We start from the raw sequence: 23,113 nt of genomic DNA on the forward strand, positions 1-23,113 counted from the left end.
TTCAATCGCGGACGCGACGCTCTCTAGGCTTCCGGCTCAATCCGGAGAGAAGAGACATCGCTGGGGAGAGGGTAAGGAGTTCGCAGAAGGCACCTGTCGCCTCGGCGAGTCCGCAGAGACGGCGGAGGCGAAAGAATAAAAGGAGGCGAGAACGAGTACCGAAGTGTGTGTGTGAGAGGAGGAGGAAGACTCGTGAGGTGTGGACGTCCGAAAATGGAGGCAGGGAAAGACTCAAACGGAGCTGTGAAGGCAGCCGCGGAGGAAGGCCCCGAGGGGTCGAAAAAAACGCGCCGAACGCGATGGGGGGAGATGGTAAGTCTATTTTTTTCGTAGAACTGCCGCCCGTGCATCCTTGCCTGGTTTCTATTTAAGAGGGGTGGAGCCTCCTCCTGGCTCGCGCCCTTCGCGTCGCTTTCCTCTTTAGGTGCCTGCGCGCGAAGGCCTGTCGACCGCTCTGTGCCTGCCTTGTCGCGCAGGTCTCCTTTCTCGTGTGGGTGCCTTCTTCTCTGCGTAGACGCTCTTCTCTGACTGTATGGACCCTACCAATACTAGGTTTTTCAACGGTTCACGTACATTCATGGCTAACCGTACAACTACGATAATTGTAGACCTATGGGCTGCCCTCAGTACCTGCTGTTTACTCTAGGTGGTAATACGGGTGACGCTACGGGAAACGCTGGTATGGAGATTGCCCTACACAATACATATTATATTATAGTAACCGTTTTCTTTGCATATCTTTCTCCCAGTTTCTGTGGAGTCTCTGAACTTTCCAGGGGTTAGGGTGCGTGTCTCTCTGTCTGCATTTGCTCTCCGTTCTCTTCTCCCCTTCTTTTTCTCTTCTTCTGGGCACCTCTGCCTCACCTCGTTTTTCCTCTCTCTGAGTGCGTGGCATGTTGTGCGTCGTCATCTCCGTTCATCTCTGTCGTCGTGTCTCTTTTTCTCTCTTAGACCTCGCAGCAGCCGGTCTCCGCGGCGCCGGCGGCCGCGCCGGTTCCGCCGTCGCCTGTCTCTTCGCTGCCTTCTCTCTCAGCGTCGCTGCAGGCGGCGGCGAGCGCGGCGCGGCAGGCGCTTGAGAAGGCGAAGCGCGCGGCGCTGATCCAGAAGCAGATTCAGGAGCAGCTTAAGGGGACGACCCTCGCGCCCAGCAGTCGCCCGCAGGGCCCAGCCGCGACCGCGGTCGAACTCACGGGCGAGAAAAAGGGCCCTGGGGCAGGCGGAGTCTCCGCGATGTCGGCGATCGCGGTCGCACAGGCGACGGCGCTTGCGGCGGCCGCCAAGGCGAAGCGCGACCAGCTCCTCGAGGGCGACAAGAACGCGGCAGCGCAGCCGCTGACGCTGCGGGCGATTCTCGGCGCGGCGGAGAGCGAGAAGGCGCCGAGCGCCGCGGCGGGCGCGGCGCTGGCGGTCGACCGGCCCGAAGGGGGTCTTGGGGGGGGGGAGATGCTGGCGGGCGTGGACGCGTCTGAGCGGCAGCGGCAGCTGTTCCTCATGCTGCATGATCAAGAGATGAAGAAGAAGCAGGAGGCGGAGGAAGCCGAGCGCCTGAAGCAGGAGAAGCTCGCGGCGGTCCTGAAGGCGCGGCCGCGGCCGCTGCGCATCGACCAGTTCGGCAGAGAAGTTGACGAGGAGGGAAAAGTCATTCCCATCCAAAAACGGATCATCCACAGCGACCTGAAAATCAACCGCAGGGCGCAGACTGAAGCCAAGGTGAGACAGAGCGGCCGCCGCGGAAGAAAACAGCGAAAGTGGTCTACGGTGGGGGAGGGGGGGGAGAGGAGAGGGGGGAGGGCAGGCAGAGTCGCGCGGCGGCGAAGGCGCGGGAGAAGACCTCGAAATTTTGTTTTTGCTGGCTGCTGTGCCGCACAGAAAGAGGAGTTGGCGAAGGCCGCGGGTGCACCAGGCGCGCAACACGCTGCGGTCGTGGACCTCCAAGATCAGCCCTGGTTCGATCCTTCCATTCCTGTCAAAACTGCGCGAACCAAAGTGAGTCGCCCTTCTTTGTCTTCTTCCTTGCCGCCCGATTCGTTCACTTCCCCTCGTTTGCGCGATTTTTTTCCGTTATTCCGCGATTTTTCTCAAGCCCGAGTCAAGTTCAGGGTCTTCCGGCGCGTGCGCGACGGAAGTCTCTCACGCAGACGAACCTCTCTCTCCGTGCGGGTTATCTCCGCTGACGTCCCAGCACTTCATCGGGGTGTGGCTGCATGTCGCAGGGAGTTGAGCTTCGCGTCTCCTCTTCTGCAGCGTCATCCGTCTTCCTTCTCTTCTTCAACTTTTTAGTAACGACACGAGCTTTTTTTCTACGCTTGAGCCAACGCAGACGATCCGTGCATGTAGCACTGCTTCTGCCTTCTCTGCTGTGCCTTCTCTTTCTCTGTGCTCCTCTCCTCTCTCCCGCTGTCTCCGTCTATCTGACATTGTCCTCTGCGTCGTTTGCTGTCCGCCGTCGGCCTTCCTCGCCTTGCAATTTCCGCTGATGCGTCTGCTTTCGCTTATTTTTCTCTTCTTTCTAGCGGAAGCGCAAGGCGTTCGAGTTCGTGGAGCAGGGCCGCTACGTCCAGCAGGAGCAGCAGATGCTTCAGCATCAACAATTTCTTGAGAAGAAGGCGCAGCATCGTTCGCGGGAAAGGGGGCAGGGCGCGGATTCGCAGCCGCCCGAAGAGGGAGCTTCACGAGGCTCCGCAGACTCGCCAGCTGAGCAAGTCATCAAAGAAGAAATCGACGCGAAGGAAGACGAGGAGCCGCATGCGCCCGACTTTTTGGCGAAGGCCTGGGTGAGGCATGCGCGCACAGGAGAGGCGTCGCTCTAAGAAAACCTCTCGCGCTCTCGAGTTTCTTTTCAGCTGTTTCCTCGGCGCGGCGGGTTCGATAGGCGGCGTGGAGTCGGCGATTGAAGCGGCGGCGGCATTAACGAGTCTCAAACGCGCGGGCTGAGTCCGCGCCCATCGCTGTGATTCTCGCCCTTCAGGCTTTCGCTTTTGCGTGCGCTCTCTGGCTCGGATTTGCTAGGGGAATTGTATTTAGGTTGTGGTGCTTTCTGCCACGTCGGGCTTTGCCGTTAGTCGATGCTTCAGCTCGTTTTGTTGCCGTTTTCGCCGCATGTTTCCTCTCCCGCGCGATCCCTGTGTGTTGTCTTCCTGCGGGCGCTTCGGATTCAGTCCGCACACCGTGGTGCTTGCGCGTCTGCACCTTTTCTCTGAAGTCGCAGCAAGCTTGTTCTGTCGAATTTCTTACCGCGTGAGAGGCGCGCCTTTTCTGTTTCTCTCTGCAGACGTCGCAGGTTCCGAGCGTGGAGCCGTGGGATGCCGCGATTCTGAAAGTCGACCCTAGCCAGCCGGAGGCGATCATCCCTCAAGACGTAAGTCGTAAAAAAACAGAACGATTTCTGTCAACATAGAGCTGTGCATGTCTCAGTCAGTTGAAAATCTTCGCACCGGTAGGAACTGCAATCCCAATAGTCGTAGCAGCGAAACAAGCTTGAGTCCGCTGCTCGCCCCTCGCTCGCGCTTTAGGGTTCCTGGGGAGTCGCTCAACGCATGCGCGACCTTTGGGTACCCTCTATTTCTTATTATATCGGTATGTGTGTGATTGTTTGAATATCTCTTCCCGACATGCCTCCTGGTTAGAGAACTGTCACTTTCAAGGCGCTCTTCGCGCCTGCATCTGCATACGCACTGCTCGCAGCGTTTTTTCTGAAGATGCTAGTCTACTTACTGGACAAAAATGCCAGAATTAGGGCATGTGTCTCTCGAGTGGACGTTTTTTCTTCGTTTAGAAGCGAACGCAAGCCTCGGGATGCTTATTCTGCCTTTTGTTCGAATGCAGGACGCCCTCAATGTGCTCGTTGAGCACCCCGTGCCTGTCAAGCCGGCGATCGATACCGCGACGAATGTCATCATCAACATGTATCTCACAAAGCAAGAATGGTAAATGAAAAATGTTGCCACTTCCTACTTGGACACTTCCTCGCCGCACAAAGATGTGTATATCCCCGAACAATCAACCCCAAATGTGCCTATAAAACCAGGCAGGTGTCTACATATACATATATATATATATATATATATATATATATATATATATATATATATATATATATATATATATGAGTATGTCGACTGTATGTGTATATATACCCACGTGGGTTATGTGTATTTTTCGGTTCACATCGAGTCGTATATCCAGGCATATACATATGCATACATAATGCATACCTTACATGCATACACGTGTATATATACAGATATATGTGTAGATCCATATATACGTGTATAGTTCTGAAAATATAAGATGCTTCGAAGGTGTTTGTGTTTTTTGGAGTGTTTGCCTTCGTCTGAAGCGCCTCGCTATCAGCCTCATGTCTGCTGGAATTTTTTGTTGTTTTTTTCAGGAAGAAGCTGCGGCGACGGAAGCGTCAGGAGAAAGAGAGAGAGAAACAGGACAAGATTCGAATGGGTAAGTTTTTGCGAGAAAAAAAAACACAGTTTCGTGTCTCGACTCCTTCAGATTCAAGACGGACTTCATCGCCGCGCCCGGCTGCCTACGACGGCGTGTGAAGCACACGCAGAGAGAAAAGCCATGATTCGAAAATGAACCTGACGCTGCGTGCAGACGGCTAGGCCTCTACGTATTCTGCCTTAAACACACAGAACCATACAGGCACCGCGAGGCCAGACAAGCATGCACCCACCGAACGTGATCGTGTCAACGACCACATATATATTCATATACATATATTTGTGTGCATGTCTTTTTGGGAATTTTTTTTGTGACCGCTCCTGAGCGCTGGAGTGGAGGCGATGTGGCGCCGTGTGCGCCGCTTCACCTGTTCCTCCCTCATACAAGCATGTGCATCAGGGGGAATGGCCGCTGTGTAGTTCAGACAGATGAAAACAAAAACAGAGCTGACTCGATGTTTTCTTCTCAGGGCTGTTGCCCCCGCCGCCTCCTAAGGTCAAGCTGACAAACTTGATGCGAGTTTTGGGCGACCAGGCCGTCGCGGTAAGTTTCGTTCTCGTTTCAGATACGACGCTCTGAGTAGTCGACTCTTGATTACGATTTTCCTTTGTTTTTTCATGTTTTTCGTGAATACCTTCGCGTTTCTGGTCTCTTCTTCTTCGCTCGCGTGTGTGTTCGCTCTCGCGTCTCTCTCGCCGCTTTTCTTTTCGTTTCCTGCGTTTCGCAAGCTTCGCTTTCTCTGAGTTCTATAGCGCGGATTTCTGCTCGATGCGCGCAGGATCCCTCGAAAGTCGAAAAGGAGGTTCGCCAGCAGATGGAGAAGCGCCTGAAGGATCACGAGGCTCGCAATCAAGCCCGCAAGCTCGCCCCGGAGGCTCGCAGCAAGAAGCATGCAGCCAAGTGGCAGGTACGGCAAGGTTCCTCCAAGTCGCCTTGTCTATTTCGTCTTTTTCTCGTGATTACCAAGCTCTTCACTGCGCGGCCTCTCTGTCTTTCCTCACCGTCTCCATTGTTTTCAGAAAAAACCAAACAGCGGCGAGTTCCAAGTTCTTCTCTTCTGCCTCAAAGACCTCACCAACAAACGACATCTCTACAAGGTATGCTTCAGGGGCCTTGTCACACAGCCTCTGCAGTGCGTCTACATACACGTATATGCATATACATCTCCATGTATAACTATGTGTTTCTGTAGTCACACAGGCGGAAGGACGAAAAAGACTTTCTTTGGGACGGCGCAGGCTCTCAGTCTGCGCGACTTGACTTTTTCCAACTGCATGCACGCGAGGGCAGCGCCCAACCTCTGGCTGGTGTGTGCGCATGTGTAGGTTTTGTTCCCTCCTTATCAGCAAGCGTATGTCTATGTGTTTATTCTCATATATATATATATATATATATATTTGTGTGCCGTGGCTGCCGCCTCGGATGAGGCCGTGTCTTTTTCTCTGCTTTTGGGAGTTTCAGCGGCCAAGATAAAGACGTGTCAACGGGGCAATTTCCGGTTTCGCGTGCACAGAGTTCAGCGGAGATCTCCGGCGAGTATGCCTGCTGGCCTCTTCTGCGTGTCTGTAAAAACGTCTCGCCTGTGCGTGTAGATCTTGTATCAGAACCAACTCAAGTTCGTGTGAGTCTGCATGCGGCTCTTCAGGTCGACGTAAATGCCCAACAGCTGCACCTCGCGGGTGTCGCCGTCATTTGTCCCAGCTCTCTCAGGACGATTGTGCTCGTTGAAGGTAACGAATTCGAAGTGCAAGCTTCACGTCTGCAGTTCTTCGAAGTGTTTGTTTCAACGCTGAGGGCTGCGCTTTTCCTGCCTCTGTGCTTCCTCTCGTCTTTTCGATCTTGTGTTTTTCCTGTATCATTTTTGAAGAGTTCTCGTCTGTTCCCGCCCAGTTTGTTTGCTTCTCTCCCCTCTTTCTTAATTCTCCGGGCTTTTTTTTTGTAGGTTCGCTTCGGTCGATCAAACGCTTCCGAGCCCTGATGATGCGTCGCATCAAGTGGCGCGAGCTGGAAGGCAGCTCCGCCGTCAACGACGACGATGACGACGTAAGGAAAAGTTTTTAAAAAAGCTAAAAATCTAGAAAACCTCGAGGAGGCACTCGGGACGAGAATGTAGCCACGGAGAAGCCATGCTTTTCCTGTCTCAAGTCTCGGCGGGGGCCGCTTGCCGGTGATGCGGCGACGGGGAGGATGTTCACAGAAAGGATGCGAGACTGACCGCAGAGCAAAAAACAAAGAAAGTGTGAGCGGAGGGAGGTGCTAAGGGTTTCCATGAAGGAAGCGGTTCGCTTGTTTCTTCGTTGAAGTATCCGCTCGGGCGCGCTACTCTGAGCAGCACCCCGCAGAGGGTGTCTCATGGAAGGCAGAGCGGACGCGCAAGAAAGTCGAACTGTGCTTCAAATGGGGAAATTCAAATGTCTTTGTTTCTTTGTTGTTCATTTTTTTTCGCTCGGCAGGACGACGAGGATAAACCGGAGGTCAACGACGACAGCTGCTGTCTGGTGTGGCAGGTAGGAGAAAATCCAGAGACTGGAAAAAGTTTTTTTCACGAAAGAAAAGTGTGTTGGAGGTGACGCGCGTCAAGGCGGGTCTCTCACAGGGCAAAAATAGATATAGACAGAGCTCGTGGGAACCCTCGATTTTTTTAAAGGACACGGAAAACGCCAGCCAGCTTTTCGGTTGTGGAGTGGAGCGAGCCGCGGTTTCGCGAGAGGTGCGAGTCTGCATGCTGAGGCTGGACGTCGCGTGAGAGAGGCACCGGGGGCCTTTCGCGGTGCGGACGCCTCGTCTCTAGCTCCTCGGAGAAGCGGGAAAGCCCTCGTGCGCAAGCGTCTGTGGGTACTTTTTCGGCCCTGTGTCTCCTCGCTTGCGCGAGCTCTTGCGGAAGAGGTTTCTTTTTCTAGAAGAAACGCCAATCCATGTCGCGCGAGATCCACGTAGAAGGCGGTTTTCTCTTTCTGCTCCTCGTTTTTCCAGGGCGCAGTTCGCACAAACAGCTTCTCGGGATGGAAGGTGCATCGCGTCGCAGGCGAGGCCGACGGGCGAAAAATCTTCAAGTCCGCACACGTCGTAAGCGAGCAGGAGGAAAACTGAACAGTGCACTGGAAGAAAAACACATGTCGGAGGCTCCCTTGCCCTCCAGCAACGGAGCGGCATCAACGCGGAGCCACGAGAGGTGTGACTGCAAAAAAGCAGCAGTGAGGTGGACAGCGCGCGGCGCCTTCTTCTAATGAAGGCTGGAAAGAAGAAGAGTAGACTGAAAGGACCGCGCTGTGCGGTAGCTACGGATACGTGCTGCTGTGTGCATATTTTTCGGCGAGCACAGACACGACACCAATGCGTGAGGCGCCGCTTGTCGCTACAATGTCCTGCACGAAATATAGATATTTTTGTTTTGTTTCAGTAGTTGGATGTGCGTTCATATCAATATTTGTGAATATGTATATATTTGGATGTAGATATTCATAATTGTAAAGGTACATGTAGGAGGGCTAGACAGGAAGAGAGGCAAGCGTTCTCGCGTCTGTAAGTGTGTGCAGGGGGCTTGGTCTGGTCTGAGTTTGATTTGTTTTTCTCTCTCTCTTCAGGAGCACTACTGGGATATGGCTCAGAAGTTCCGGCGCGTGAACGAGGACATGTAAGGCGACGCCGCGGAGGCGTGATTTCCCCTTTTCCCAAAAATGCAAGCGACGCAGCCACTTGAGAGACACTTTCAACGTGGGCTGCACGCGACAGTCTATGTCGGTTTCCTTTTTTCGGCAGCGCGTATCTCTGCGAATCTGCTCGTTTCTTTAGAAGCAGGTGAAGCGGTTTTCTTCTCGTTCCCTGGCGACTGTGTCGTTCTCCACGCTGCCGTTTTCTTCTGCGATTCCGGGTGGATTCTTTCCTGACTAGGCGCCGTCGTTTCGTCTTCTCTTTGTCTCTCGTACATTGTCGTGTCGCCTCCCCTCAAGCGACGTCGATCTGTCGAATGAGTTTTTTTCTTCAGCTCGAGTGCGCAGCGAACTTCTCCGTGCTCTGTCTTAATGCCTCGCTGTCGAGAGAATCCGTGCTTGCTGGCTCCGCGTCTTCACTGACCCTAGTCTCTTCGCGTCCTTCGTTGGATGCCGTCTGGGCGCCTGCGGCGCGTCGCTTCCGTCTCCTGTTTCTCCGTTCGCCGCTCGACACTCTGCTCCCTAAACTGCCACTGCCACAGGTGCGCGGGGGCTGAACTGAGTTCAGCAATTTCGAAATCAAACACGCTGTCTCGCGTTCAGTTTCTGAAACTGCAGACTACGTATGCCTTAATAGGTTTATGTATCTCGGTATGTCGCACCCCCCGTCGCTGCACAGCTTCGTGTAGCGGCGCAGCCCACACCGCGTGCAGACTTACGTGCGACTATTCGAAGGCGAGAACGTGTTCCGAAATCAGCGGATAATCTGCGCAGAACGCTGTCTGCGGGCACTGCGAATCGCGTTCCGAGCGAAGGCGGAAACGATTTCCGCGGGTCAGCGCGGAGCTGACGCCGAGGCTGATTGTGAGGCGAGGCGCTTGGCGCTGCGTTTGGCAGAAGGCAGAGAGAACGAGGTGAGGAGAGGGAGAAAAGAGAGACGCATGTGCGTGTATCTTCGTTCTGCAGTTCGCGGACACAACGGGCCCTCGGGAGAACGCGTCGGTTTTCGTCATAATTCGAGACGCATCTCTGCGGTTGAAAAGAGATGAACACCGAAGAAAAAACGGAAACAAACATCGAACGCACCATCAACAGAGAAACGACCACAAAGCAAGTGCATCCACGTGCCGCCCTCGCACGCATGCATCTGCACATGCATCCAACCGCATACACATGGACATACACACGCACACATATATACACACATACACACACATATACATGTACATACATATATATATGTATATATGTATATATTTATGTATGTGCATGTATCGTAAATGAAAGCGTAGGCGCACACAAATGACCCGACACAAGAGTCCTCCACATGCTGCATAGCCCTAGGCATATCTGTACGCCGAGGCAGCGTCTGCACTTCGAAAACAGAAGGAAGCTGCGCACCGAACAACTGAACAGAAGACAGACGACAAACGCCCTCCGTACAAGAGTCGCATGTACGCTTTACACGCCGACGAACACATATACATGAAGATACACGTTCGGTTTCGAAGGGCGTGGACACGATTGAAAAATTCCATTTTCTCTGCGTTCCTGCCGGTCTCGCTTTGCGAGCCAAGGTTTCCCGCCCGCGCGGGGCCCCATGTTCTGTGTCCTCTCTGTACGCGTTTCGTTGAGGCCGCGTCTCGCACCAAAAAGACGGCGTTTTGCAGTCCCATTTCAGGCGCACTGACACTTAGGACACGGCGTCGATACTTTTTTCACGCACGCATACACACCATACATTTATACATATATATGTATGCCTGTGCGTATATGCATGTGTAGGTAAGTTATACACATGCGTGGATTCGCATGCAGGCCCGTTCTGCCACGGCAAGGAAATCAAGACGAGGGCGGGACGCGCTTGTCGTGTCTTTCCTGCTCCTCCAGATACTTGTCGCGGGGGTAGAACTTTCGGAGTTCTTCTTCCTTGATTTTCTTGAGCATGTCTTCGGGGAAGATACGCAGCAGCTCCCACGCAATGTCCAGCGACTGAAACACCGATCGATTCTCGTACGGGCCTTGGCTGAGGAAGCGGTTCTCGAACTTATCCGTGAACTCGAGGTACAGCAAGTCGTCGGGCGACAGCGCCTCTTCACCCACCACGGCCTTCATCGCGCGCGTGTCTTGACCGATGGCGTAGTTCGCGTACAGCTAAACAACGCAGGACGCACGCACACATAGACAGTTCTGTCCAGGCTCTCTCATCAACAAGAAAAATAAGGGTTTACATATATATATATATATTTGTGTACAAATATATACACATACAAATGCATACATATACAGTACATGCTAGATGAACAGCTCGACGCAGAGCGACAGAGGGTGGGTGGTAGCGTAACCCGGCGACGACTTCTGCAGCCTCAGTCCGAGTACTCCAGGTAAATTCTCTTGAAAAACAAAGTCGTTCTTTTCACAAATTCCTCTCTGCATGCCCCCCGGAGGCGAGAGAGAGACGCGAGGACGACCCCCCCCCCCCTCCCCCCCCCCCCCCCCGCCCTCGGCGCCTGCGCGCCTGCCGGCGTCGCGACCGCGAGGGGGCAGCCCCTTCAGCAGAGACAGGTGCCCGCAGCTGCGGGGGAGACGCACCTGGTCAGAAACCTGCGGATGATCTTCGCGAGTCATGCCGCGGCCGATACCGGACTTCATGAGGCGGCTGAGCGAAGGGAGGACGTTGATCGGCGGGTAGATCTGTCGGTTGTAGAGGCCGCGGTCGACGAAGATCTGTCCCTCGGTGATGTACCCCGTGAGATCAGGCACGGGGTGGGTGATGTCGTCGTTGGGCATGGTCAAGATGGGGAACTGCGTGATGGAGCCGTTGCGGCCCTCGACTCGGCCGGCGCGCTCGTAGATGGTGGAGAGATCGGTGTACATGTATCCGGGGTAGCCTCTGCGGCCGGGGACTTCCTCGCGGGCGGCGGAGACCTCACGCAGCGCGTCTGCGTAGGCCGTCATGTCGGTCAGAATGACAAAGACGTGCATCTCGCGTTCGTACGCGAGGTACTCGGCAGTCGTGAGCGCGAGGCGCGGCGTGATGATGCGCTCGATGGTCGGGTCGTTCGCCAGGTTGAGGAACAGCGCGACGCGCTCCATGCTGCCGTTCTCTTCAAAGTCCTGCCGGAAGAACCGCGCAGTCTCCATGTTCACGCCCATCGCGCCGAAAACCACGGCGAAATTCTCATCGGAGTGGTCAGTCACGTCTTTGCCTGACACCAGACTCGCCTGGCGGCAGATCTGCGCGCCGATCTCGTTGTGCGGAAGCCCGGCGGCCGAAAAGAGCGGAATCTTCTGGCCGCGGACGACGCTGTTCATCACGTCGATTGCCGAAATGCCCGTCTGAATCATCTCCTTGGGGTACACGCGGCACTGCGGATTGATCGGGTAGCCGTTGATATCCAGAAACTCCTCCGCCAGCACCCGCGGGCCGCGGTCTATCGGCTTGCCGCTCCCGTTGAACGCACGCCCCAACATCTCCTCGCTAATGGGCATCTTGAGCACGTCCCCGGTGAACTCCGCGTGGCATTGTCGGTTGTCGATCCCTGACGTTCCTTCGAACACCTGGACAACGGCGCGCTTTCCGCGGACCTCCAACACCTGAAGCAACCCCACAAACGCAACGAAACCTAGGTGCGGCGCCTGTCAGACGAAAAACGCACAGAAAACAACCGACAGCTCGCACGCAGCGACCGCGCGCACGACGACTGGGTCAGAGTCACGCGGCAGACGACGCCGACGCGACGAAGCAGACGCCGCGATGCAAAGCCGCGGCCAGAGGACGAAACGGCTCACACACTGGCTCTGTGACAGGGTAGTGTAGTAGATGTATTTGGAGTGCCTCATTATTTGGAGAACGCAGAAATGAAACTGCTTCACAACAGCAAATTTACTGCTGGTTCAAGGTGGGCACGCGACAGAGCGAACCAGCGAGCGGCGCGGGCGCAAGGCGCTCAGCGCGGATTCGAAAGCAAACACACGCAGGACGCGTGGAGCAGAGAGGCGCTCTGACCCGTTGAACGTAGAAAAAACCGAGAAAAAACAGACAGAAATGCCACCCAAAAAGGAGAGAACGAGACAAACGGAGAATGGGGCAAAGAGAGAAAGGGACGCGTGTTGGAAAACTTAGTCAGACGCAGAAGGAAGGCGGTGATGAGTGACGCAAAGAGAATGTGGAAAACACTGTCTCACGCCAAAGGGCGCGCGTAGGCGGAGAGCAGAGGTGCGCAGGGTACCTGTCCCTCTCGGATGGAGCCGTCGCCGAGGTGGATGTTGACGATTTCGTTGTACATGGGAAATTTCACGTCGTCGAGAATGACCAACGGCCCTTCGACGCCTGCGACAGTCCGGTAGTCCAGCCGGGGAGCGACGCGGTAGTCGCGCGTGGCGGCGGCCGCATTCACCAGGGCCGCGTCAGCCTTCGCCTTGTCCGATGCCGACGCCATCTCGAGCCTTGAGAGAGGAAGCTCAGCGCAGGGAGGAGCTTCGAGAGAAGAAAAGAATCGGCAGCGCGGGAGGGCGCGCGAGCAGCACCGCAGCCGGAGCGCCGAGAGACACAGAAAGAGAGAGAAGCTGAGGCGTCCGCGGACAACCAAAGGGCGACGCAGGTGCGGCTGCAGCCCTGGAGGGGGCAGATTTGAATGGAAAGCCGCAGCCGGGCACTGACTGTAAAAAAACGCTCGGGGCGGGAGCGGAGAAGGAGCTTGGAGACGAAACAAGAGGGAAAGAGAGGGAGAGAAACTCACGGAGAAACAGAGAAGAGCTAGAGACCGGGAAAGCGCGGTACGTACCAGGGCCTGCAGCGAGAGATTACAAGCGAATGCGAGAGGCATGTATTTGCAGAGTCGACACTTGATGTATCTCGAAGCGGGGTTCCGCTTTCTCACTGCGTCACGCCGGCAAACGAAGAGATGCAGAGGCCACGGAGGCTTCCCCGAGGCGGACAGTGAGGCGCTTGGCGGCACACACCCCTGAGAAGCGACGGGAGAAGACAGCGGTGGAGGGGAAAACGCAGTTCCTGACCTTGCGCGCGGACTCTGGGTGCGCAGATGCAGCCGACGATGCGGGAGACGAAAGCGGAGAGCGGCAAGCGCCGAGAAAAGAGAGGCGAAAACGGCTCAGACGGCGGAAAGAAAACAGAACTGGGGTGGCGTGAGGCGGCGGGCGGAATCCAGAGGAGGAAAGGGCGAGCGATTCTCTCGGTCCGCTTTAAAAGGCGAGGAGATGAAGGAGCGCGCGACAACAGGGAGATCCAGCGCGCAGAGACTCGCAAAGAACCGCGGCAGAGAGCTGAAAAACGCAGAATGCCACCCCGACCGTCAGCGGTTGTGGCTGGTCTTGGAAACTCGACAAAAATCGTGCGTGATACCGCGCTCCTCCGCGCTCCTCCGCGCACGCGCCTCGCGCTGTGCTGGCGCTCGCCACCCGACACACACACGCTGTGCCGCCGCGGCTTCGCGCACTATGCGCGGATCGGGCTCCGCCGTTTTCGCGGCTTCCGGAACGCCTCTCGCCGTAAACGAGCGCCCTAGGCTTCTCGGCAAGCGCTCTCGCAGTGGACGCGAACACGAATCGAAAAAGGCCGAATCAGACCGAGATTCCCGCGACTCGCAGGCACGTGCGACGTGGACGCGTGAAAAGGGCGACAGAAGGTACGCAGGCGGCGACGCCCGCCGACTCGACGTCTCCTCTGCGACCCCAATCGGCTTATAAGCGGCGGCGCCAAAGAGACCGGAGTAAAAAATGCCGAACTGGGCCAGAAGAGGCTTGAAAGAGATATCAACTTACGACACCTGCTTGGAACCAGACAAGTAAAGCGCAGCAGAGGCCGAAACGAAACGGGAGAGAGCGCGACGGGGCTGCCTACCCGGCGCCTCCCCCCTCTGTCGTCGTCTCCCGTTTCACTGCCGCAACGGATAGCCGCGAAAAGCGTTCATTGAGTAAATATCTGCAGAGCTGTGTGTGTCTTAATCTCTAGACGCCGGTGCGTGTGCGTGTTTCCGAGGGACGGAAGTAGGGGGCATCATAGCAGGGGCCGCGGTCAGGCCTTCGGTACAGACCAGAGGGAGCTCACGGCCGCGGCAGAGAAGGCGCTGCCGCCGGCTCCTCAAACCGAAGAAGCTGTTGATGAACAGGGAACGCCTTGAGAGGTGCGTAAAGGCGTACGGGGTTGCTACTCCCTTCTCTGAGTTTCTACAGTGGCTATCCCCGCCAGGCGAGTGGCTGGCAGAGCGGAGACGCGGCGAGGACTGTGGCCTCAGGAGGCAGCGGGGAACACCGCTGTCACTTTCTGTGTTGCGCGGCGTGGGAGATACCTACACACATCCGAGGTAGATGCGGGAGAATTCGGGTCCTATTCTCCACGAGACTCCGAGGAGAATGCTAGCGGGCCGGCGCTCCTCCCCGTCCGCTGTCGTCTCCCTGCCCGTCTCATGCGCGCGCCTCAGGACTAGGAGGGTGAGACGCAGCACTGGCTCGCGCGTTCATCTCGGTGCTTTCTCTCTACGACTCTGACATTTTGTCAGCTCCGTGCAGGGGAACACATACTTGCGGCGGCATGCGTCCTCTGCAGTCTACCGCGAAAGCAGTCCCACGCGTCTCTGTTTCTTCGATACTGGCGACCCCTGCGGATGTGTACGCCTGTGCATGTGTGAACGGCAGCTGCTCTAGAGGAAGCGGCAGGGGCGTCCCCGCGCCCTATATTATCTGCTCCTCCGTGTCAGCGATGCTGAAACACCCGTAAACATAGAACATGCTCACGCACAATTATGTGTATATATATATATATATAGGTAGGCTAGCACCTCCGCGTGAGTTGACCGTGTAGCGCCCACAAGAAGAAGTCAATGAACTCGCTCGCTCGCCCGAGTGCCGCGGTTGACTGGCGGCGGCCTTCCCCCCCGTCGCGTTGCCACCCTCACCTTTCCTTCCAAGCACTGAATGCACTGCCTGTATCGCGAGCGGGTGGGTGCATTCATGAATAGAGTGTACCTGTAAAAGCGGTGTCCGCATCGCTGCGGAAGATCTTGTGATTGTCGCCGTTGTTCTTCCCTACAGGGAGACACCGGCTTTGAGCCGCAGACGAAGCGGACACGACTTGTAGTCGCCTGCTTTCGGCCGGTTTGACTCGCAGGTGTGGCGAAGGAATCGCGGGAAGAAGCTGTTTCTGCTCTCGTTTCATGTTATTCATTTTCCCCCACTTCTATTATCTTCCAGGTGCGACTTGTTCCCGTCTTCTTTCTGTCTCCACCAGTTCGCCGTTTTTACCAGCAAACCGAGACGAGCAGCGGATAGAGACGCATGCGAGCCCTTCCTGCCAGAGGATGGAGTCCCGGTCTGTCCGCGCCGGCGTGGCATCGCCCGGTTGGCGAGTGACCAAAGGCGGCTGCGGAGAGAGCAGAAACTCACGTTCGTCTTCCACGTCCAGTCGTCGTGTTGCCCCTACTTTCCCATCCCTCCTGCGGAGTCCCTGCTGCATCGCCCTGCGTTCGGCCTCCTTACTCGGCGTCCTCGGCGTCCTGTGGGCGGCGTGTGCGCTCGGGGGGCCAGAGGAAGGGGCGCCGCCTGCAACCAGTCTGCCTGAGCTGGCGACAGGGGAGGAGACCCGTGATGTATCAAGCGGCTTGGCTTCGTCGACTGGTGCCGGAGGCCCGGCGGCGCATGAAGACAAGACCAGCTTCTTCAAGGGGTGGAAGTTTGCCTTGTCGAACCGCGTAGTTGTTTTTTCTCAAGTTGAGGATGTGTTGGTGTCCACAGGGGGCGCCAGGGTCGGCGAGTCGTATCTGTACGGGGATGACGCCCGTCTTCCGCTCGGGGAGCCCACGCCCGGCCTCGCTTCGCTCATGTATCTCCTCGCACGGGGGCCGTACCCCGCCGGCAAAGTTGCGAGAAGCAGCATGGGGCGGCCCATGGCAACTCCGGCGATCTCAGTCGCCTATCCGCTCCTCCTCTCGTCCTTGAAGAAGGAAATGGCGAGGAGAAACACCGCTCTCCACAGAGAAGCGCCTTTTACGGGGGGGCCTGGAGAGGCTGAGTTCCCCAGAGGAGGCGGAGCAGTAGAGGAAAAGCGTGAGAGTGCAAGCGTACAGAATAAGGAGGCGACGCATGGGGGAGGCGAAGAAGAGGGGAGAGCGGCAAGCGCCGAGCAAGCAGAGAGAGGAAAAGAGGAAGATGCAAACATACAGGGAGGCTCATTCCCGAACGTAGGGTTCCACATTCTCAGCGAGATCGTAGACAGGGAGTTCCGCGACGCGGCGAAGAAGGTCACAAGGCTGGCGGCGAGTTCGTGGCAAGCGGGAACCTGGTGGCCTGATCTGCCTGACGAAGTGGACGATCCCACTGGTGAGGCAGAAATTGCCGGAGAAAAGGAAGACAGGGCGAAGCCACACGGGAAGAAGACCTGGCTTGCGGCCAGGTCTTCTTCCCATGTGGAAGACTAAGTATAAGATACGGGGCGTGCATGAGGACTGGCGAAGGAAGGGCGCAGCAGGGGAGGAGGAAGGGTAAGGTTGTTGCCTCGTCCCTGAGTACCATTCTGTTTCCTTGATCGCTCTCTTTCATGCTGTCGTGCGCATACCTCCTCTTCTCGTGCGTTGGTTGCTCCCACATGTGTCTTCAGCCTTCATTTCACGTATGAAGGCCGCCTCGTCATACGTTTCTCCTGCGTTGCATGAGTTTGTGCGGGCATTAGTGCTTTGTTCCGGATGGCCCTTCTTCTCCAGCCTCCGTCATAAGGTGAGTTTTATATGCAGTTGTGTCTTCTGGCCTCTTTTGCTTCTCTACAGCTTTGGCGGCCCACAAGATTGCGACGTATCTGATTCAGGTGTCTCAGAGCGCGATTCAAGCTTTAGGGCTGCGAGACTCCTTCGTCTATTTCTTCTCTGCCACTGCCGCAAGGTAGGATTCTTATCTCATTTCACTGGTTGTTGCGTTTTCAATCCGTGGCGTGTACTTGTCGTTTTTGGTCCTTACTTTGTGACGCTATCTCGCTTCCGCCATGCCAGTAGTCCTGAGCGGCCGTGTCCCTTCCTTTTGGAAGTTCTGGAGCAGTCAGCTCTGAATTCAGCGCTCACCTTCTTTAATCGTCCGTCGCTGGCATTGCTCTCAACTGCCTCCGGTCAGTATCTCCCACTGTTCCCTTGCTTCGATGTACGTTTGCCGCTCTGTGTTGCGTTTCGTTGAGTCAAATGTGCCGCTCCACCAATGGCTCAGGTCGCGTGCTTGTCGTTGCTCGTTCGTCCTCGTGGGAGGCGGGTGGTGTCACTTGTGCATCTCTGCTCTCGAAGAAGAAACGCGCATGGTGTCACTTGTGCATCTCTGCTCTCGAAGAAGAAACGCGCATTCAGCGTCAGCCGTGTTTACTGGATTTTTACTACATACATATTCTTTGCGAACGTAGGTGTGCGACGGAACACACGTTCTAGGTACGTCTATTCTCGTAGAGAGGTACGAATACGGGTGTGTCAATACGCGCCTCAACACTATGGAACGCAAGTACGTTTATGCTTACAACTGCACTTCTGACTGTAAGCATCATGGGTTTTGTTGGTCCGACTTTGCTGTTCCGCTGTTTCCGTGGTTGTCCAGAGGCGTCTTGAACGCGTGCGCAGCAGCGCTGGTGGAGCGAAACCTAGGCGTCTTCTTGCAAGTTTCATCTTCTCCTCCGCCGCGAGAGAACGCGCCCCCGTCTCTTCCCCCTGAGGCGCGTGTGTTCACTATCGGGTACGTGTTTCTTGATATACTCGAGGAAGACGGTGGCTGAATGAGCGGGGCTTCTGCTGTTTGTTGCTTCAGATAGCACTGACAGGTCGGTTCAGAGTGTCTGCCGTGTCCATTCTCGTTGACCGGGATGGCTTCCTCAAGGGCGCAAAGTCAGTCAGAGATGCTTTTCAAGCTCTAGTCACGCCAGAGACGCAGAGATGCGAGCGGCCACCGTGCGGGTGAGACGCATCCACCTCTTTCGGGGCCAGAATTGCAGACTCCAGACATTTCCCCGACCATGGATAGAGGCGGGCGTGGAGAGACGGGGAAAGGCGGTACGCACCAGACGGCGTGGTTTAACAGCAAGCGTGTCTGGGGAGATGTGTCCATCCTTGAGTGTGTTATCTCTGTGAAGAGGCCACTGTCTATTCAAAAGTACTGGCCCGCAGTGAGGCCGTAGGCCCGTGTTGCACTGTGGTGAGTGCCTTGAAGCGGGTGTAGCTCTTTTGAACCGGTTCCACCTACTCGGGCCTGCTTGCCACGCAAAAGGGGCTCGGTGACTGTCTGGATTTGCTTTGCTTCAGAACACTGGGCCAGTCGAAGCCAGCGTCGATCACCGGCGTGGTGCTGACGTACGATGTGGCGGTTCACCAAGTTGTCACTTCAGAGCGTTCCGCGGCTTCTCCTTTGAGCAACATCTCTTCCCACCTTTTAGGGCAACTTGCAGCCCAGTTGCTGCCTAGTGTGCAGCAGGCTGTTGACGCTTCAGCGCGCGGCACTTCTCCCGACGCGCCGCTGCCAGTGATCTTCATCAAACTTCGCGACATCCGCGTCAAGCATACTGTGGATCCGTGGCACGGTCATCCGACAAAATACCTCGACATGCAGCAAGGCAGAACAAGTGGGGGCGGATATGAATATGCTCAGCTGTTTCCTGTGGCAACCAAGGAAGCCGAAACAGAGGAGGGAGAGAATTCAGGTGTCCTCGACCCTGCCACGCACTTACGGGGATCAGTGCCAATCATGCTTTATCGGTAAGAGCGTAGCAGACAAAGACAGGGACAGAACAGCCTCCGAAGTTAACGCGGGAAACTACAACAATTAAGGAGGCCCTGGCGCGCGTTGGAGAGCAAAACTGTAGCAGCAGGAAAGCACCTCTCATTTGTGCGCCCCGAGACGGGGAGGGGGGCGTCGTCGTGAGGGAAATAATTCATATGCCCTGTCATCTTGTACTTCATATGTGCGAATACGTACGTCCGGCTCGGAAATACTGTTTGAACAGGTTGCTGCATCGATGCAGATTCAGCAGAGACATGTATCCACTTGTCGGAAGGCTGTGGCTGCCAGCGGTAGTCGACACGAGCATGACAGTGTTCTCTCCGTATCAGTCAGCTGGTTCTAGAGCATCCTCGCTTCTATTCGTGTGAGCATATCAGCTTGCTTCTTATATTCACATCGGTGAGCCGATCGTTCTCCACGTCTGCTGATTTGCCCTGTGTATTTCCTGGATGTATCTAGAACGCCGATCTCCGCTGCCGCGCAAGCATATGTGATGGATCTTATTGGCAGTGCTGATTTTGCGGAACTGCTTATCACGGTGAGACCAAAAATGCGGTTTGGGTTTTGAAGTGCAATACGTCTGCGTTGTGCCGTGTTCTGTATGGAATTACTGCGCGTTGTTCTTGCATTGCTAGGCGTTTCTCTAGATGTGTTAGTTCGTTGAGTCCACTTTTCGTCTGTTTCTGTCGCACTCTCCGTCGCGTCGTCCCTTCCCTCAAAGCCCCTCGCCTGTTGATTTCTCATGAGAACGGATTTTGGTTAGTGTGCGTTCTCTGTTTGTGTGCATCTCTTGGATGTACCGTAACTCGAGGCTGTGTTTGTTCTGGCTCGCCGATGACATCTCCTCTCTAACTCGATTCTTCTTCAGTATTCACTTGTCTGGCTACCGCGTTGTGGCACAAAAGAGATCTGGACTTCGCTATCTTCCTCTTGAGTCAATACCCGTTGCATCTCAGTGCCTCCCATCCTATGCGTTGAGCGTGAGTGTCCCTCCGCACACATTCCTCATTCTTTGGGTTCGGTAGTGCGCATGTGTGTGCTCCATCTCCTCTTAGACTGTGAAAGATCTGCGAGGTCGTGGTCCGCTTTTCCAGCCAGCGACAGAGCCGTTCGTAGTCGATTTAAAGAGAGACTTGGACGCGTACATTAGCATTGCCAAAACTCCGAGCCTTGTTATGGACAAGCAGCTGGTGGAGACGCATGCGTTGCTCTCTCGGGTCAGCGACGACTTAGGGCGGCAGCGCGTACGCTGCGTCAAGAAGTACGTAGTTCCGCTAAATGCAGACGATCCGTTGTTTGATTTTACAAAGGATTTCTGCTACAACTATCCCGAGATCCTGTACCCGTCGAGTGCTGGAGGGGAAGAGTTCATTTCCAATGCCGTCTCGGTCGGCCTGGCCCTCAGGTCTCTCTTCATAGCCACTGATTGGCCCGGTCTCCGCTCGATAAGGGGTGATGTAGGCGGCGCCCGACTTTCTGTGCCGGCTGTCAGTGAGGCAGTGGAAGGTGAAACTCAGTTCCCTATCCAAGGGACACGCGACTACAAGAGAAGCAGAAGCAGTCGAAAGCGGGCAGCATCGCCCCGTCGGCTGTCACGCGGAGGCGAATGGGACCGAGACGGAGATGAGAGCGCAGACGATGAGCTGTTGCAGTTGGAGGAAACCTTACAGGGAGAAGACCAGACGAGGGAGGCCCCGTCAGAATCATTCTTCAACAACACAGACGACGTTACCCTTGACGAAACAGATTTCGGTATCCAGCCCCCCGCCGTGGACGCCTTCCTGCATGATGCCGCGGCCAGCCATCTGATGACGAGAGGCGACGTTCGGGCAGGCGATCATCGGAGTCTGCCGCAGGATGGCGAACAGGCGAAAAGCAAGGGGGAAATAGGTGCAGTTGGGACCACTGGAGAAGAACTGTCAGCACAAAAGGCCGTCGAAAAGCTAGGGAATGACCCTGTGGGCCCCGAAGCCAGAACACACGAGGATCAGAAAGATAGGGAAGGCGCCGAAATGCAAAGTGTGGCGACGTTCCATGGAATGATTCCGGAGATATTCGCAAAAAGTATGCAAGATCGCCTTGGTCCCCGCTGGATTTCGTTGCTGCAAGTTTTAGGAAGTGTTAGCCTCCTCAAGGACTACCACAAGGTCCTCGCATGGCTGGCATTATCTTCGGATGCTGATGTCCTCATCCTTTGCACGAGGAGGCTGCTTCTCCGGCGTGACGCGGCAGTTTCAGTGGGTAAGCTTGCAGCACATCGATTGCCGTAGAGGACAATTGTTGCTTTAACTCCTTTGCTCTTTCATGTTTGTGTGTAGTATGTGTATGTATGCACAGTGGTCATATCTACAGTGTGTTTCCTGGTACACGAACGTGTGCATAATGTGGCTTCTGCTCGCAATTTCCAAATCTTCTTGAGCGAGCTCGTGACACGAGAGGCCTGTCGACATCCGATTCAAGTCATGCACTAGTCGAAGACGTAGAACAACTTGCAACTTTCGCGTTGTCGCTTTGCTAATGTTGAAGTTCTCTTATGCTGTAGGACCATTTCGAGTCTCACTGACTCACAGCCTGTAGCAGTGATACTTTGCGTATATGATTGGTGGTGCAGCTCTGTCAGTTGGCCTACGGCACCACATCGTCGTAGAGTTTGAGGGTAAGGTGAGAGGGAGTCTTGCAAATCCGGTGGTGCACAGCTTCCAGCGGGCGTACACGATGGCACAGGAGGGGCTGAGGCAGTTTCAGATAGCCCTTGCGTTTTATTCCTCAAAGGGGTTGACGGGCAGAGGGGGTCGTAGTTGATGAAAAACATGCCGTGTGGTGAAGTATAACAACGGTGTGCTGGAAGTGAGGCCGTTGTATGTGGCACTTTCATGAGTCTGTCATGCGGCGAGACAAGACGCGGAAGCAAGAAAAACGAGGCGCAACACGTTTGAGTGCCTCTAGGAAATGGGGCCATTTTGGAAGCTTGTCTCGTCGTACCGACTCTCGTGCTGAACAAGGACAATGCTCATGATGCCAAGTTGGCGGCACCGTCCAATCCTGCCAGCTACTTGTCGGTGCCTCGGCTCGCGTGATTGTAACACGGTGTGACAAGTTGTTTTTCAAGTTCAACGTGTCGCGAAGGTTTTTTCGAGGGTGTGAATAGCCGGGTAAATAACAGTGAAAGACACTGTGTCTACCAAGTCTGTCAGGAAACCATGACGGTTGTAGGCGTAAGTCATATGTGACGCTGAAGAGTGTGCAGATGCATTCGGCAACGCCCGGCAAACAACAGGTCGGGCGTCTGAGGTGGGTCACTTTTCGGAAACGGGTGAAAATTCACCTGACTACCTGTTTCTCTGCTCATGTGGGCGCCACTGCTCTCCCTGATCCATTGACTGCGCAACATAGATGTCATCGCGTGGATATACCAATACCGCCTGAGCTGTATATTGATTCTGACGAAGAACTCGACAAACAAACACGGTTTAGGGCACCAATGGGATTATTAGAATCACTCGTGCTTATTAGATTTTTCGCTGTTAAGTGTTCTTTTTCTTGGACCGGACCCCTAGCGCATACTCAGTAGAGCCCAGCAATCATCGCCGCCCTCACCCCCAACTCACCCCTAGACAGCTGCCCTCCGCCCCAGCAAGTACTAACTTCACCACAGCATCCGAACGATGCTCGGACTCCTCACACCTGCGCATGTAATGCGCACATGGTTGATGCTACACAGAAGTACGCGCTGACGCGCCTCCACTACTGCGTATTTCAACGTCGTTGCGTAGTGCGTAGCGTCCCTTGAGACGATGGTGTTCGCAACAGGAAAGCTACATTTCTGCAATTAGCAGTAATCTCCGGTACCAAGAAGGGATGGCGGCTGTGACGTCTATTACCGATGCCCGTCTGTGTGCATCTCTGCGACTTCCACCCCAGAACCAGTTTATATGAAATTGAAGACACACATAATTGTGATATTTTTGTATGGTACGCTCGCTACCGCTTCTGTCTACTGGCCCGCGGTCGGTCCCGGGGCAGAAACCTGCCTGCCACGCCATTCACTCTGCGCACTTAAAAAAAAAAACCGAACCTCCGGTGAAGAACTTGAAAAAAACACGCGTGGCGTGCTTGGTTCATGAAGTAAGGCTGTGTGCGTCCGGCTGAGGAGGCCGCTGTCTCTGGTGACGGAGCGGGTGAAAAAAATACGCAGGCGAGTTGTAAAGGAATGGCCAATAGCCACAAACAGGCAAATAACGGGAAAGATG

At 55.3% G+C, this 23,113-nt stretch overlaps 3 protein-coding genes across 3 annotated transcripts; 2 read left to right on the forward strand and 1 right to left on the reverse strand.

Moving 5' to 3' along the window:
* Positions 1-213: 213 nt before the first annotated feature.
* Positions 214-8,096, forward strand: BESB_040340 (pre-mRNA processing factor PRP3; the record flags this gene model as incomplete). The annotated part of the gene is made up of 15 exons (XM_029362620.1): positions 214-312; positions 952-1,710; positions 1,870-1,986; positions 2,514-2,774; positions 3,272-3,358; positions 3,826-3,926; positions 4,391-4,455; positions 4,928-5,001; positions 5,237-5,365; positions 5,478-5,555; positions 6,104-6,188; positions 6,401-6,501; positions 6,912-6,965; positions 7,432-7,524; positions 8,043-8,096. The coding sequence occupies 15 exons, from the start codon at positions 214-216 to the stop codon at positions 8,094-8,096; spliced, it is 2,157 nt and encodes a 718-aa protein (XP_029221585.1).
* A 1,854-nt stretch (positions 8,097-9,950) lies between these two features.
* Positions 9,951-12,550, reverse strand: BESB_040350 (putative vacuolar ATP synthase subunit b; the record flags this gene model as incomplete). The annotated part of the gene is made up of 3 exons (XM_029362621.1): positions 9,951-10,262; positions 10,701-11,705; positions 12,341-12,550. 3 exons carry the CDS (start codon positions 12,548-12,550, stop codon positions 9,951-9,953), a joined length of 1,527 nt encoding a protein of 508 aa, XP_029221586.1.
* Positions 12,551-15,427: 2,877 nt separating this feature from the next.
* On the forward strand, positions 15,428-21,440 carry BESB_040360 (uncharacterized protein; the record flags this gene model as incomplete). The annotated part of the gene is made up of 7 exons (XM_029362622.1): positions 15,428-16,445; positions 16,889-17,000; positions 17,691-17,825; positions 18,389-18,838; positions 19,323-19,401; positions 19,919-21,104; positions 21,406-21,440. The coding sequence occupies 7 exons, from the start codon at positions 15,428-15,430 to the stop codon at positions 21,438-21,440; spliced, it is 3,015 nt and encodes a 1,004-aa protein (XP_029221587.1).
* Positions 21,441-23,113: the final 1,673 nt, after the last annotated feature.

Source organism: Besnoitia besnoiti, chromosome II, assembly GCF_002563875.1.
Source record: "Besnoitia besnoiti strain Bb-Ger1 chromosome II, whole genome shotgun sequence".
Classification (NCBI taxonomy): Eukaryota; Apicomplexa; class Conoidasida; order Eucoccidiorida; family Sarcocystidae; genus Besnoitia; species Besnoitia besnoiti.